Source organism: Hyla sarda, chromosome 4 (assembly GCF_029499605.1).
Source record: "Hyla sarda isolate aHylSar1 chromosome 4, aHylSar1.hap1, whole genome shotgun sequence".
In the NCBI taxonomy this organism is placed as follows: domain Eukaryota; kingdom Metazoa; phylum Chordata; class Amphibia; order Anura; family Hylidae; genus Hyla; species Hyla sarda.
In genome coordinates this window covers 178,222,003-178,239,174 of record NC_079192.1, presented here as the reverse complement: position 1 = coordinate 178,239,174, position 17,172 = coordinate 178,222,003, and the positions used below count along the sequence as shown (strand labels likewise).

At 41.3% G+C, this 17,172-nt stretch overlaps 1 protein-coding gene across 8 annotated transcripts in view; it reads left to right on the top strand.

Annotated features, from left to right (window-relative positions):
• Window positions 1-11,761, top strand: part of ALPK3 (alpha kinase 3) — a 132,182-nt gene extending 120,421 nt beyond the window's left edge. For all 8 annotated transcript variants that reach the window (XM_056572907.1, XM_056572908.1, XM_056572909.1 and 5 more), the window contains 6 exons: window positions 125-160; window positions 586-860; window positions 5,363-5,451; window positions 6,714-6,931; window positions 7,012-7,060; window positions 8,187-11,761. In XM_056572907.1, coding sequence (XP_056428882.1) covers window positions 125-160; window positions 586-860; window positions 5,363-5,451; window positions 6,714-6,931; window positions 7,012-7,060; window positions 8,187-8,535 — 1,016 coding nt within the window. In that variant the 3' untranslated portion in view covers window positions 8,536-11,761. The remainder of the gene's footprint in view (window positions 1-124; window positions 161-585; window positions 861-5,362; window positions 5,452-6,713; window positions 6,932-7,011; window positions 7,061-8,186) is intronic.
• The last annotated feature ends 5,411 nt before the right edge of the window (window positions 11,762-17,172 follow it).

The following is a 17,172-nucleotide window of genomic DNA, read 5'->3' as shown; positions in this document are numbered from 1 at the left end:
TATGGTATTCAATTAGATGTATATGGTTTGTATATGTATTTGTTGCAACTTTGTTCAATATGGTTTATTTGTATGATTTACTTAATTTGATTTTATATTAACTTGTGTTTTGTTTGTATTTTAGTTTTGTCTGGATTTATTTCTAAAGAAGAGGTTGAAGGTAATGTATGTGAGCTGCAATGCTTTGCTGGAAGCTAAACTACAGTATATGCCTGGAGAAAAGAAGTAAATTAATATTCTTATATCTATGTATAGGGTATTACCCATATTAACAACAATGTTTGTAGTACAACTTCATTTGGCTTCGAGAAACTTTTCTCTTAACACTTTTGTGAAAGAAAAAAAAAAAAAAGAATCCCATTTTATGCCCTGTTCATATTTGTGTTGTGGCTCACGTTTATAACAGAAGCCACAACACTGTGATGAATCTGTTGTATGACTGACCCACTGACTTATAATGGGGTCCAATAGTTTCCACCAACATGCGACATTACACCAATCTAATCAATATTCTTTCCACGGTTACAGTAGAGCTTGCAATTCCTTAGATGCTTTATTGTACCTAAATACCTTTAATTCTTTCAGTTGGAGAAGAAATAGAGATGACACCAATGGTTTTTGCCAAGGGATTGGCTGACTCTGGCTACTGGGGAGATAAGTTTTTTGGAAGAATAGTAATGGAAAATCCGCATGTTGGAAATGGATTCCTGAGAAAGTCCTGCAGAGTGAAAGTGATTTATGGGTTGGAACCAATGTTTGAATCAGGGAAAACCTGCATAATCAAAATCCGAAACCTAATCACGTTTGGGACCAAAAATGAAAGCACCTTAGTGGAGAAGAATTATGATATCACTATTCAGGTAAGTGTTGTGATCAACTGTTTGTGTCAGTATGGTGTTGGAACCCCAATAACGTGTACCAATCAGTGCACACAAATGCATAAAATCATTATAAATCCATATACTTTATTAAACTCACAAAGTTAAAACATACATAGAAAAGCACAGAATACATAAAATGAGAGGCACTGGATCACTATAGAAAGGCAGGTAAAGGTCTGTATGTGATATAGTATGCAGGAATAATCACATGTATATATGGCAATAAGGGTTAAGGATACATGTAAACCACAGTATAAGACTATAACAAATGTGTCTCAAAATGAAAAGAACATAGCCCAATGCCCAAGCAGATTATCAAGAATGCCAGACCATACCTACCAACCTCAGTATGGTGTTGCAAATTCTGAATGTCCTAAGTTTCCACTGATCTCAATAGCTAAAATATTAAGGCATACTTGCTATTAGTGTCTTATTCTTAAACACTGCAAACTGAATCATGAATACACTATATTTATCACAGTGCTGTCTGATAAAGCTGGTTGATTTTTAGTCTATCTAGTCTACGGTTACTATTAGATGACTTGTTTTGCCACAATGTTGGTGCATGGAGTCACATTCAAGCCATGCCACCTTTGATGTGAAACCACACCCCATTCCCATGAAGATCCCATGTTGAGCGAGGCAGAAACGTGTATAAAAAGTGTCAGATCTGTTTACAGATTGCCCATAGGCAAATAATATTCACCATCCACCTTGAAGAGAAAAAGAAATCCATCACAGGATGGATGCAGTGAAATATGGTCAAATATGACCATCAGATGGTTGGTGATAATTTCAGATACTGATTTGGCAGTGTTTTTTACTATGAGAGTAGGGAACTAATGACTTCAATGGGTAGAAAAATCTGCTACAGCAAATCTGCGGCAGAAAATAGGCATGTTTTAATGTACCCTAAGAAGTCTACAGTCTCTTCTTCCCAGAACTCTCCTTCCATCTGGCCATATTCAATGTAAATTACTCTGACACAAGTGAATCATCATTTTTAAATTATTTTATTATTTACTGTAGAATTTGTTTTGAAAAACTTGTTTTAAGGGTTCCTCTTAGGATATACCACTGTATAATTTCTAGAAACTTGGGAAGCATGTCCTAAGCTTTAAGTCAAGTAAAAACACATAAGATTTATGTTTAGTATCTATTTCATTGTTATCATAAGATATGACTAGTTAAAGGATGCTTTTTATTGTCATGTCTTCCATATGGGGTTGGAGTTATGGGGTTGGCAGTGTGCAGAAATAACTATGTTGTAGCATGGGGTTCAGAGCTCTTTTCGCACACATAGCATTCTTTAAAAGAAGAAAAATGCAGACCTATGTTATGCAGACATACAAGTTCATTGACACAGTGTAAAACAGCTTGGTGGTTGTAATTCTCAAGTGAGACACAGAAGCTTAGGGGTTACTCTTACACAGAGTAGGAAAAGGGAAAAAGAAAAGAAAAAATGGAGCGCTCTCTCGTGTGGTACTGTCATACACAAGAAGTAGATAGGGTAGGAAAGGGGGACCCACCACCTCACCTAAAGTGACGTACCGGCCTGCTGGATTGATGCAACAGTGCTAGTCCAACACTAATGGGGGTTATGGGTGGAGGTCGGATGATGCAGTGTGCAGCTCTGTCTCCCCTGTCCGTATCCCCTGGAGTACGGATTAATTGAAGGAGAATAGGTAGATAAAAATGGGGAATTATGTAGAGTGCTTCTGCTAGCAAGGAATGGATTCAAGACGCCATGGTTGCACAGGACAATTTCAGCGCTCACCTGCACCTTCATCAGGTCCACAAACATATAAATTAGATGTGTCCTGAGGTGCTTCCTGTGCGTGAGTGGCTTAGAACTAAGCCACTCATGCACAGGAAGCACCTCAGGACGCATCTAATCCCAAAATCCCAATAAATTGTCCTGTGCAACCGTGGCGTCTTGAGTCCGTTCCTTGCGAGCAGAAGCGCTCTACATAATTCCCCATTTTTATCTACCTATTCTTCTTACACAGAGTGGAACATTTTTTTTTTTTTTTTTTTACATTATCAAATAATACAATGTTATCAGAGATATAACAACATTTAACACTTCAAATTAGTCTTACCACATGCGCACTGACCCACCAATTTAGTGTCCAATAGGCTATCACCCAACTACACACCAATTCTCCTACCACAACAGCTAGGGGATATGCAGACCCACTCACAGAGACCTCAATTTACTTTCACTGTGAACCTTCAATGAATTCAACCCTTTAAAGGTTACTCATACTGGCCTTGATCCACAGCCTCACCAGAGCTAGCTACTCTCAGGCTGACGATGCATTAAACCTACAGCACTTCAGCAGCACACACAGAAACACCCACATCTACAGCTAGATCTAGTTGCAAGTTAGAAAAAGTGGTTACTTTACCAGCTCACAATTTGCTTTGTGACATCCAGATCCTGTTTATCAAAGCAGCATTACTCTGGATGAGTTACCCTCCTAATCATGCCTGTGTTGTGTTTCCTAGTTGGCAGCACCCCAGCACCTTCTTAGCCTACAGTCCCCCAGCCTCTTACTGCACGGGGACAAGTCAATGCTTTGCTGTCCATGCCTAACTACTATACACAAGCCAACCACTCTACACAGGTCAACAGCAATTCTCAGTGCATCTCCCACCTGTCACTCCATATAGTTTTAGTCACATGCTAGCTCCCTCCTTCTATTTTGCAGCATCTTTGATTATCCTTTCCTTAATTGCGCTACAAGAACGGGTTGCCTAGTGACAACAGTGGGAAATGCTAGATCCTTTCCTGTACATAAAACTAGTCTTTGCAAGATTAGAGGCAGATTGAATAGCTTCATAGTCCTTGCACCCCTGCAACACAATGCATGTGCCAGGTATGCTTCTAATCTTGGTTGGCCTTACCTACTTACCACCCTCTCAGATTCAGAAACCTGTTTTAATTTGTGGACCTGAGGGGCAAGTGAACTCGAAAATGTGTTGCCCTGTTACAATAATAAATGTTGAATTTATGTGCATCTCCTTTGGTGGTTTATTTCCTATAACCTCTACAGCAGTGCCCTAATCTGAGACCTAAGTTTTGTCTTTTTCCTGGCCAGTATGTATCTCCAAAGAGTTTATATTGATGCTTGTCCATGTTATCTGTTTGACTGCTGTATTGTAGTTGTTTTCAGTGACTAGGTATTGTGCGTGGGTTTTTGTGTGTATGGTTAGGGGCTTATCATCCATATTTAATAAAGTGTCTTAATTTATGGTGTCCCTGTGTGGTAGCCCTGGGGGGTGTAGGGTAGTTGGGATGTTGTGGTATGTAAGGGGTTAATGTTAACCCTAGAGTTTGTGACGCCAGGCTGAGGGCTGGTATGCTGAGGTGAATTCTCCGGCCTATCGCCGCCCTTCCCAGAAACGATAGGTGCATGCAATAAAATGACTGAAGGGCCACAAGGTACTTGAACTTGAACAAACTTTACTTAAGTGCTTGCAGTACATCCAATGAACAATGACAGTCTCAGGCAAACAATCTCTATAGATCTCAATGACTGACAATTGTTGCGGACCTTGAGTAAAATTAAAGTCTCTGAATTTAGGGTAATTATTGCAGATCCATCCGTATTTAGGGGATAGATAAGGTCCGGCGATCCTGCAGAGTGCTTAGGGATTGATACACTCACGATCCTAGATATATCAGCCATTGCCGCAAGGCTCAGGCCCAACTCACTGCGATAGACAGCTGTGAAGATCCTGCTCGTTTGACAGCCTGAGAAAAGATTGCCGCCGCTCCCTTATATGGGCAGGGGGCGGGGTGAATCCGATTGGTCCGAACATCTGTCACTCACCATTACACAGAGTAATGGGATTGCATACGTCACAGGGCCTCCAAAGGTCCTTAAACAAAATACCATAGAGTTTACCTATTCACGTGACCCGCAGGTCCTGCAATGCTATGGAACCGGTAATTAACCATTTATTTACATATATATTACTATATTTACATTACCCTTGCTAGGGTATTACATTACCCTTGCTAGGCTATTAGTTGGAATAGAGGCGACAACAGGTAGGCTACACAACAGGGATCCCTACGTCCTAGGGACTCTGGCTATGGGGACCCACACATACATAGGTACCGTATAAGATGCAGTACCGGGACACCACACCTGGATGTGTGAATAAGGGGATGTGTTAGGTTCAATGCATAGCCCGAATGAGGGGTGGGGATTTAAGGGTGTAGTGGCATTTACCACTTATTGTTGCACTTGTGTCATGGTGGCAGAAAGGGGCCTTTAATAACATTGATAACTGCACAGCATTTATTACCAAGAGCTTCTGATGATCATTGTCACTTAAAAACATCATGTAATTTATATAAGCAATGGTATCCTTTTTTCATATTCAGATCTTCTTTACTGTGAAGGAATATATATTATATAATGACCTTAATATTTTGTGTGATTACCTCATCTGTATTTATCTTTAAGGAATGTAAAATTCAGAACACTACCAGAGAATATTGTAAGATATTTGCTGCTGAATGTAGAGGGGTCCCCAACTTTGGAAAGTTTCCAGAGTAAGTATACTGTATATAAGCGGGCATATCATTTTCATATCTACTGGGTTTGATCATAGTTGCTAATAATAGTTTTATTGAGTAACAAATTTGTGATGTTATGTATCTTTCTGGTTCAGAGCTGTCATAACTTGCCTCATATTACTTGGTATCAAAGGATCAGAGGGTGGACGGAACAAAATGCTTTGCCATTTAATCTATTTATAAAAATCCATGACATGATTTCCCAACAAATAACACTCATCTTGCACATAGTAAATGAGTGTATGATTGGTGGGGGGTACAACCACTGGGATTTCCATCAATCTCAATCAAGGGAGTCTCATGTCCCCCTAGTTGTGGAGCAGTGGTTGGAAATGTATTTTGTTGCTCTATTCAACTCTATGTACCAGACAAAGATAGAGTGCTGTTCTTAAAGAAGAAGTCTCTTGCCCGGCAGTAAAGAAAAACGTATCCCCTATCCACAGGATGGGGGCTAAGTTTTAGATCATGGGGGGTTCGAGCGCTGTGGCCCCCCGCAATTGTCTGTATGGAGAAAGGCACGTCATGACCCCCTCCCAAAGCAGGGGCTGCCATGCCCCCTCCATATATCTCTAAATGGAGAGACTAAGATTGCCGAACAACTCTCCCATAGAGATATATAGAGGGGGCGTGGCAGCCCCCGCTTCTGGCGGGGGTCATGATGCACCATTCTGTGGGAGAGCTGGGGCTCCATACAGATGATCACAGGGGGTTCAGAGCGCTCGGACCCCGCAATCTAAAACTTATCCCCTATCCTGCGGATAGGGGATATGTTTTTCTGTACTGTTGGGCATGAGACTTGTCCTTTATATATTTTTCTCAAGCCTATACTGCTGAATGGAGTGGTGATGTGCATGTCCACCTGCTGTTTCATGCAACTTAATTCTGGGACCTCCAACTAATCCGACACACATCACCTATTATGAAAAGTGTAGAAAACTTTAAAAAAAACATTTTTTTTAAATGTCTCTTTTGAAGAGGAAATCTTTTATTGCCATTATTGTGACTCTTTCAGTTGACACAGCAATCATTCACTCATAAGGCCACAATCAAAAGTATTGTACCATAGATAATGTATGCAAACATAATATATTGGTGCAAAAAGGGACGATTAGGGATAAAGTTATCTTAAAGACAAGATATAGAAATAATAATAATATGTAGTATTTATATGTATCAAATGTTATTTTATTATAGGGATCTTGTATTTTGTATCATAATCTTGTCTGCATTTAATCCAGGATCTTACCTCTGAACTTGATTTACCGTCCTGCCAATAATATCCCCTATGCTACCATAGAACAGGACCTGGAAGGCAGATTTGAGAAGTACTGTATCAGAGATCTTACGGGAAAATTACACATGAAGAATAGTACAGAAATTGAGCAGAAATGCTGCACTTTTCAGCACTGGGTGTTTCAGTGGACAAATGGGAATTTCCTTGTCACCACTCTAGAAGGTGAGAAGGAAGAAATAAGACAGCATGTTTTTTTCCAGTTTTATGTATGTGTGTATTTATTTCTATATTTATTTTTTCAGGAGTTGGATGGACTCTAACCAATATAGGAATTTCCACAAAATCCAAAGGGTGAGTAAGCTCAAAGCACTTGAATCTTTATCACATTTGTTCAGAATAACCCAAATAAAGATTCCTATTTTTAGCATTTTACTACATTGTGACCAATTGCTGAAATGTATTTTCCATTCATTTTCCTTTGCATACCAGCAAAGAGTTGTGCTGACAAATCCCACAGCATACATGCAGCAGGCCTATTGACTTTCATGGACTAAAGCATGTTTGTCACGTACCGGCAGGACAGGTAGTGGATCCTCTGGACCGGAGAGGCGATAGCACGGGTTGTACTGGAGGACCGATTCTAAGCAGTTACTGGTCTTCACCAGAGCCCGCCGCAAAGCGGGATGGATTTGCTGCGGCGGTAACTACCAGGTCGTATCCCCCAGTAACAACTCGACCTCTCTGGCAGCTGATAGCGTGGTACACAGGGAGCAGGCAAGAGTGTAGTCGGACGTAGCAGTGGTCAGGGCAGGCGGCAAGGGTTCACAGGCAAGTATACGGTAGCAACGGGTTCGGCAATGGGCAAGGCAACTATCACAGTAGGGAACGCTTTCTCTGAGGCACAAGGCACAAAGATCCGGCAAAGGCAGGAAGGGGCAGGTGCCTTTTATTGGGAAGGACAGTGGGAGGTGAGGAACCAGCGCACCAATTACCGTTGCGCTGGCCCTTAACATTTACTGAAGTCGGCGCGCGCGCGCTGGGATGCAGAGGAGCCGAGAGCCGTGCGGGAAGAAGGTAGGCCGAACAGGGACGCGGCGCGTGAGTGGGGACCAGCCACCATGCCAGCTGCGTCTCTGCCACTGAGGGGCTCCTAGTCAGTGCGTCTGACCGGGAGATGCCGGAACCCACGAGCGGAGGGCAGAGGCAGCGGGCGCTCCGGTCCGGAGGTGAAGACCGGAGCGCTCGCTGTGACAATGTTCTTTAAATTCTTGCAAAAAAACAAAAAAGTATACTCTTACCATGGTATATGTCGGCATAACTTTATGCCGGTATCCCAAGGTATACTGCGACATTCAGGGTAAATGTGGTGTGACTCATTTATACGTCACTATAACTACAGAAGTTGGTTTTGTAGCTGTGAATATGGATAACATGAAAAGGTTCCCTTATTTATGAAAGTGCTTGGCCTCTTTTGCAGGTATCAAGGACTAAAAGAGAGCTGCTGTCCTGAGGTCCTAGATGAATTTCTTTCAGTTCACCAGTGCAATAGTTATTGTGAAATGCTGGGACTGAAGCCTCTAAAAGCTACTGAAGGTCTCCAACCTCCCTCAAAGCCAAAGGGCTCAAGAAGTCCTCAGATGGGAAGGAAAACTGGCTCTGCTCAGTCAAGCCCACAGATACAAAAGAAAGTCATGTCAAGCCCACAAACTGCTAGAAAAGGTGGTGTCAGTCCTAAATCCACGCGGAAAGCTGTAGAGATGGGAGATCCACAATCAGGTCCTAAAAACAAAGGAAGTGAAGGGTTAACAATTCCGAAACCACAATAAATCCTGAAAACATCCCATTTAGTAACATGCTATACCTGGACTCGACGGCAACTATTATTTTCTAGAATAAATTAAGCAGACGTAAGAGATGCACTAACTTTCTTCTCTGTTTTAATATACCATAACAGACGGCTGTAGACAGCCTGGACTGTGTGGGATGTCTCTGAAAATGAAGGTGAGCAGTAAAGGTGCATTTACACTTGCCACAAAGACTATGTACTGTAAAGAAGAGATCTATATTTGCTACTGTGATGCCTAAAGGAGCATTGTGTTTCAAGACAAAACAACAATTTTAATATCCAATGTGAAAAACTAAATGTGGACTGCAAATATTTGTATAGTAAATGCAAGGTTAAATGCACCTCCTCTACACATTTGGCTGTATAGTCATCATGTACGACTAATGGATACTATTGCACAAAATCCAGAACATTTTCTGTTTACCTCATGACTCAAATCTACTAAGCCACCCTCTTGTTTTGATTTATGACACAACAGTACTGGCAAGGAAGTGATTTTAAGTAGACTGGTAAAAGGCTACATAAGTGTTAATCCAGGCTTTCATGTAAATTCTAATTTTTTTTAGCTGGAAATTGCCAGGCTACTACAGATAGTACCCGATCTGGGATGCCATCATAATTTTTACAATCAATGTCTCCTCTCCTGTGCTATGGCTTCCTCTGATTGCTAAGAAATAGACCATCACAGTTTATTCTTCGGAGAAAGTGTGGTCTTTTTTGCACTGGCACATGTTGTGTTTACTACATCTCAGGGTGTATTTCCCAAGGTCAATCATTAGATATGTCTTCTAAACCATATTTCTATGGGTTTCTACATTATGCGGGTAATGTTAAATACAGGAGTTATTCATAATGTAGATCCTCACAAACCTCAGTTCTTCAAAGACACATATTGGTTCTAGTAATATCACGGTTCGGATTGTTTACTGAACCCTAAATCCCTTTGGGCTGGTTTGGTGTCTTTCCAAACTCTTTCTTGTTCAAAAATGCATTTCATAAAATTCAGAAAATACGTAAAGCATCTAATTTTCATGATTGTTTGATAACTGAGCCCAAGAGAAACATGCTTGACATCAAAAATACAATCTATGCTACTAGCTTTGCATGAAACTAGGCTTTTGGTATCGCTGGAACCTTACTCCAACAACAAAACCAATTTTCTATAATCTAGTAACAATTAAATATTGGGCAAATGGTGGTATTTTCCACCCAGATCTTCCCTTTTGCATCTACTTCCTTTTCGCTGGATGTCAATAATAGTAACAATGGCGGCTATGGCTATATGGACAGAATAGGTGTTATAACAACACAGAGGACCTTCCATAATGCAGACAACAATAGCAAGATGGCTTATAAACTCTTTATAAGAACAGGCACCAAACATAGGGAGATGAAAGGTCAGATGAATAAAAATAGAATATTGTATAGAGTTTGTGATGTTTTTTTGTTTTTTTTTCCATTACTGGTGCACATGTTGTGGAGGTAGGCTTTGAGTCTGAAGTAGATTATTATTTCAATGACCTCATCTAACTCTGGAATTTTATTATATTAGAGTGGTGCGCCCCAACTAGTGACTTGGGAGCCACCTGTGGTCCTCTAGTCTTCTATATGTGGCTCCCTAAATGGTTGTAGACCTAGAAACTGTTGTGCCCTAGTAGCACCAGGGATGCCATAATATTACCAAAACATGCTTTGGGGTCAAATTCAATTGTCTGTTACTATCGGAGTAACTATGTCATATCTTTATAGTGGTTTTTCCTTTTTTTACTCCACCCCTAGACATCTTATCCCCTATATAAAGGATATATTGCTGGGGACCCCCGCAATATAGCATGCGACACCCACCTGTAACTGCTTCCGGAAGCGCTGGAGGGTCTCTGGCTAATTCCTCCCGACCACGGGGACGGAAGTTTGTCATGCCCCGCCCCGCCCCCTCAATGCAAGTCTATGGGAGGGGGCGTGACGGCCATAGACTTGCATTGAGGGGATGGGGCGTGATGTCACACGGGGGCGGAGTTGTGACATCACAAACTTCTGTTCCCGTGGTTGGGACCCAGACCCTCCAGCGCTTCCGAAGCAGAAAAAGGTGGGTGCCGCATGCTATATTGTGAGGGGCCCCCAGCGGCAGGACCCCCGCGATTAGACATCTTGTCCCCTATCCTTTGGATAGGGGATAAGATGTCTAGGGGTGGAGTACCCCTTTAATACCCCGTGTGACTTAATGCAATCTGTCATCTATAATAGTGACTGTCTTCTAGGGTATACATTTTAAAGCATTTTAATAATTTCCCAAAAGCAAGGTGCTGATAAACCAAGATCAATCCAGTCAGTGGGAAAATAAACCAAAATCCATTTCACTTAGACGTGTAGAGATGCTTCAAAGAGGTTAAATGTCCCTCCACTATGTAAGAAGACACCAGTGACACCTCTGATTTTATTGTATTTCACTCTATAATTAAAATGTTTGGTTTATGTATTATCTGCCCTTGGCTAGAGTGAGAATAAAACGACAAACGTAACTTTCTTTATTACCTATCAAACAGAACCACTGTAAAGACTTCTCGTGTCTTCTCCTGTATTTAGCCTTGTCATATATAGTGGTTCATGCTCATGTCATGAACACAAAATATGTGGATTACAAGGATAATTGATATGATGTAACTTGTGCTTTGGAACCTCATTTGTTGCTTGTTAGGGATTTTGGAATGTTATAGAAATCAGATAAATAAAACATTTTATTTCAGGGTTTTGAGCTATTATTGGTACCTCAACGTAACTAAAGCAAGCCCATTTGGCTACGAAATTATGTGTGGTGCTCAGAAGGCAAAGTGACTATGAAAATACTGCCAATCTATGTAAATCATGTCATTTACTGTTCCTGTAAACTCCCCTTTTATTGATCCCTTTCAATATGTTGATAATCCCAAATATTCCATTATGGTTTCAAACGATTTTCAGTATGTCAGATGCAGACATTGGAGATGCATGTTTTGCAGAGGGTGGTCATGCACTTAACTTGTGACCAAACTTCTGTTAAATATATTCAGGACTGTGAAATTCTATATCACAGTGCACAGAATAGTCACTTTGCCTTAGGTTCTGTGCTTTTTATCATTGTGGTTGTATTTACTTTTTTCGTGAGACCTTTTGTGTTTATTTGCACATTTCTTTGGTGTATGAGAATCCTTGAAGCACTTCATTAAAATGTATTTCCTTTGTTTCAGTCAGATGAATCCTTTATGGATCATACATGATAGCTGGAATAATAGTCTTTATTTATATAGCATCATTGACACATTCATCACTGCACATACCGTATATGCTCGAATATAAGCCGACCCGAATATAAGCCGAGGCCCCTAATTTCACCCCAAAAACCTCTTCTCCGCTCCGGGCCAGCCCTGGACTAGTGACGTTGCCTTGACAACGACGCACAGGGACGTTCATGCACAGGGACGTCTGCTGTGCACGGACGTCCCTGTGCGTCGTCGTCAAGGCAACGTCACTAGACCAGGGCCGGCCCGGAGCGGAGAAGAGGGCCTCCCGTGAAAATGGGCAGCCCGGAACGACTAACCCTGCCCACCGGACGGTCCCTGCAGCATAGATGGCCCGGACCAGCTCACCCTTCCTTCCCACCGAGGGGAGGTGAGTACAAAACTAAAGGGGGTGTCTGGATGATGACGAAGGCCGCAGTGGTCTTCAACCTGCGGACCTCCAGATGGCTGCCGATGGCTGTCCGGGCATGCTGGGAGTTGTAGTTTTGCAACATCTGGAGGTCCGCAGGTTGAAGACCATTGAAGAAGGAATTGACAGACGGAGAGTTCATTCGAGTATAAGCCGAGGGGGCGTTTTCAGCACAAAAAATCGTGCTGAAAAACTCGGCTTATACTCAAGTATATACAGTAGGTTATGTTATTATGAAACATCTGCATTATCCAGCAATTTATACATACATGGGAAAAATAAAATGCTCTTTGGTAATTCACCAAAACAGGGTTTAAAGGTTTATTGCCACTTCCAACAAAAAATTATATGCACAAAAATGTTAAGTTGGTCTGGGTTTGGCTTCAGAAACCCTTGGTTTAGGATTAGCCAACCAATCTTTATTAGCTGTTCTCCACTATGGCTCATAAAAGGGGGTTTCAAGTGGACAGCTCCAGTCTATGATGTCGTTATGCCCTAGTAGGGCAAAAAAGGGTCTTTATGAGACACTTCTCTTAATGCAGATACGTACACAGGTAAATCATTGAAAGCAATGGAACTATCTTCCTGCAGTCTCTCTACTCCAAAGTATTCAGTATAGTATTTTGTTTATTTTTTTTGTCTGTGTGACCCCTCCTTCAATATCTTACAAATGGTCCAATGAAGTTCTAAGGGTGTGTTCACACCACGATTTTACTATACGGTTTCGGTATACGGTTTCATTAAAAAAACATATGCAATCGTACAGAAAACCGTATCCATAGACTTCCCATTCAAAACCGTATGCACCATAATGTATACGGTTGTCTCCATTTTTCAAACCATATGGTTTTTTACTTTTTTTCCGGACAGAAAACCGTGGCCTGCCACGGTTTTTGGTCCAGGTGAAAAACTGTATTAAAATGTATACGTTTTTTTTAAACATGGGAGTCAATGGGAACCGTACAGAACCGTATGTGCGTACTGTTCCATCCAGTTTTCACCAAACAGTTTTTGGCTTTGCTCAGTTTTTTTTCTTGGAATTTCAATCAAACAAGTAAAACTTTATTCATAATGGAATGAAAAATTTAAATGTATACGTTTTTTTCTTAAAAACGTATGCAACCGGACATCATTTTTCAAACCGTATACCGTTTTCAACCGTATACAGATAAAAATTTGTACACACGTTTTGATACAGTTTAGTCAGGTTTTGAGGAATCAGGTTTTTTTAAATCAAAAACCTGATACAAAACTGTATTGCAAAAACGTGGTGTGAACCCACCCTAACTGACAGGCTTAATTCTGAATTCTCTCCAAGAATCATCAGATAGTATTTTTTTTAACCTGCCTGCACCTCTGCTAGTGGTTCCTGGCAGTGGCTTATTTTTCTTAGCCTCACAGAAATATATATATATCTATGGAGAAACTTTGTAAAAAATGGAGATACGGAGATTCTTTAAAGGGGTACTCCGGTGAAAACCTTTTTTCTTTTAAATCAACTGTTGGCAGAAAGTTAAACATATTTGTAAATTACTTCTATTAAAAAATCTTAATCCTTCCTGTACTTATTAGCTGCTGAATACTACCAGAGCACAGTTCTCTCTGCTGACGTTGTTATAATAATAATAATGCTTTATTTATTGTTGTCCTTAGTGGGATTTGAACCCAAGTCCCCAGCACTGCAAGGCAGCAGTGCTAACCACTGAGCCACCATGCTGCCCTTAGCATACATCTGCTATGCATGGTTGCTAAAATGGACAGAGATGTCAGCAGAGAGCACTGTGCTTGTGATGTCATCAGTGTTCCAAAAAGAAAGGCATTTCCTCTGTAGCATTCAGCAGCTAATAAGTACTGGAAGGATTAAGCTTTTTTAATAGAAGTAATTTACAAATATGTTTAACTTTCTGCCACCAGTTGATTTAAAAGAAAAAAGCTTTTCACCGGAGTACCCCTTTAAGCTGACTACATGCATATAAAGTGTACATGTTCATAGACTGTGCATCAGTCATAATAAACCAGTGAGATTACGACTGGTCAGAAATTGTCCGACACGTTGAATGTTCAGAATTAAGTGTATATCAGTTTTTTTCTATTGTAGACTATTTGAACTGGACAGATGGCTTTTAGCCTGTAATTGATGTCATTATTAACAAGTGAAGTTTTGGCTAGGCAGTGCAGCAGGCTGAAGGGGCAGCTGTTTGGGTCCCTAGGAATGTAAGAGCCCAGGGAAGCTGCTCCTTTTGTCCTGCTTTAAAGATGGCCCTGCATAGCCTGTGGGTGATGGATCCATTGAATACCTAGCAGTGGCATGCATCACCCATAGGATATAATGGCATCTATTTAACGGATTTGCCATGACTAAAGCTCACAAGGTACCTGTTAAATGGATCATATATTGGTCTACGGATGATAAATGCCATTGCTTAGGTATCTGTTACAGCCTCCATTTAATCCATAAATTGCAAGGTTTTCTTTTCCAGTTTATATGATACACAGAGGAAAAAACAAACAAAGTGTGAACATAGCCTTAACATACTTTTCTCATATCATATGCAGCTTGTACTTTTTCAGTTTTTTTCCGTAATCCTGCTTCTCACCATTCCCCTGACCAGGAAGTATCGGTTTTAGAAAAGTATACATGTCTTATCTCCCCTCTTCGGATTTGTCTCAATTAGGTTTACACTAATATAGCCCATAACAACCAATCAGAGTGCAGCTTTTATTTGTCAAGAGCTGAATATAAGATGAAAGCTGCAGCTATTAACTGGTTGCTATGGGCAACAATGACAGCTTTTTTAAGAGAGTTTTTTTTATTACACAATGAGGTCTTCCACATGATGTTAGTGTCCAACATTTGATGAATCTGACCTCATTTTCATTAGATGGTGGATCCACCACTGCGCTGTGGCGTCTCTTATGAAAATGTGTACATTCTAAGGCCTGTAAATAATCAGTTATAAAGGATGGGAACTGCAGCATACTGTGCTTTCTGGGCTGATAACAAAAAAAAAAAAAACTGAACTAATGCCACATGTGACCAATAAACATTTTAAACCCAAATGAATTGTGGGTTGTGACAAAGGCATACGGCTGGGGGGAGCAAAAACCGGGCGCTCCCGTATCCCTGCCATATGCCGCCCATATGTAATTCATTTCAATGAGCCGACTGGAGTGGACCACGGTTTTAAAGGGGTACTCCGCCCCTAGACATCTTATCCCCTATCCAAAGGATAGGGGATAAGATGTCAGATCGCCCCCTCCCATAGACTGGCATTGAGAGGCGGGGTGTGACGCCACACGGGGTGGAGTCGTGACGTCACGATCTTCCATCCCGGTGGTCGAGATGGACTCAGCCTGAGGACCTCCAGTGATTCCGGAAGCCACTATAGGCGGATGCGGCATGGTAGATCCAGGGGGTCCCCAGAAGCGGGACCCCGGGGATCTGACATCTTATCCCCATCCTGGGGGGATAAGATGTCTAGGGGCGGAGTACCCCTTTAACTCCGGTAGAAAACCGCATACGGTGCAAAAATTTTAATGAATTACATACGGGTGGGATACGGCAGGGATACGGGAGCGCCCGGTTTTTGCTCCCCCCCAGCCGTATGCGGTCCCTTATTGCTGAAAGTGTGGTGTGAACCCAGCCTAATACAGCTTCATTTTGGGGTGGGTAACGTACCGACCCGTTCATTGATTGTGTTCCTTCCTGACGTAAACTCCGGCCTCAGCGCGGCGACACAAGACTCCACCCACCAACATCACAAAATGCGGGCTCAAAATTAAACAAAAAAAGCCTCCAGAGTACGGATATTCATGGTGCGGCATAGTATGTTTTTAATATTTTTTTTTATTTCTGAGGAGGGTGGATGGGTTGTGGTGGGATAGTTGGAGTGCAGCTATTTAGTGGCAGGCAGGCCTGTCAGGGTGTCACCCGATGCGTTACGCCCGCCTCCCTGTCATTCTCTAGCAACGCTACTGGTAATAAGGGGTAGATTTAAAAAACTTCGGCTATTAACATAAAGGAAAACTTTTCTGCTTTAAAAAATGCTTTTGTAAGCGGGTTTACCGGGTTTTGCTTACGTGTGATTTATTTATCAAGGTCGTGCGACTATTTGATGAATAGGTCACATGTAAGCTAAAGTAAGTTAAAAAGAAAAATTGTCATTAAAAAGCCATACGTTTGAAAAGAATGATAAATCTCCTTTTAAATCTTCTTCAGATCAGCTACAAATTTAGCTTGTAAAGTTGACAGGAAGTCCTGCACTCTTAGTAAATAAGGCTCAAAAATGACAGTATGTATCATAGTTCTTTATTTTTATTGGGTATGCGCATTGTTTGGTGACAGGTCGGCTACAAGTGAAACTGACTATAGTGTTAATTTGTCATATGATAGCACAGGTCAACATGAAAGGCCAATGACCTCTGAAGTAGATCTCTCATGGAGGAAAACGTTTTCTTTTTTTATTACAGAATACATGAAGTAAGGTGCCCTAATAAGTCAGTGGGTGCAACGGTGCCCCTGGTGATTGGCCCCAAATACCAAGTGTAGCCATTGCAAGAGGGTGTATGTTATATGATAGTGAGCTGATTTGCTGTGAGGAATCACATGGCCACAGTCATTTACTGGATACATAACTCAAAGGCTAATTTAAAGAGGTCTGACTATGTGACACTTGGCTACACTGATAGGACATCCAAAAGAACACTTGTGCACTGCCCTATGTTCATTCCTCTAGTTTAGAGGGCAAGAGGGCACAACACAGGTACTATCCGGTAAAGGGCAATGCCATGGTGACATTTTTTGTATAAATCCACAGAAATTACAATGACAATAATACTCATGTTTGCTACTATACACATCTGTGGGTTCCTGTGGTTTGTATATAATTTCCTGTTATAAGTGGAGAACAGTTTGACATGACATTTATGAAAC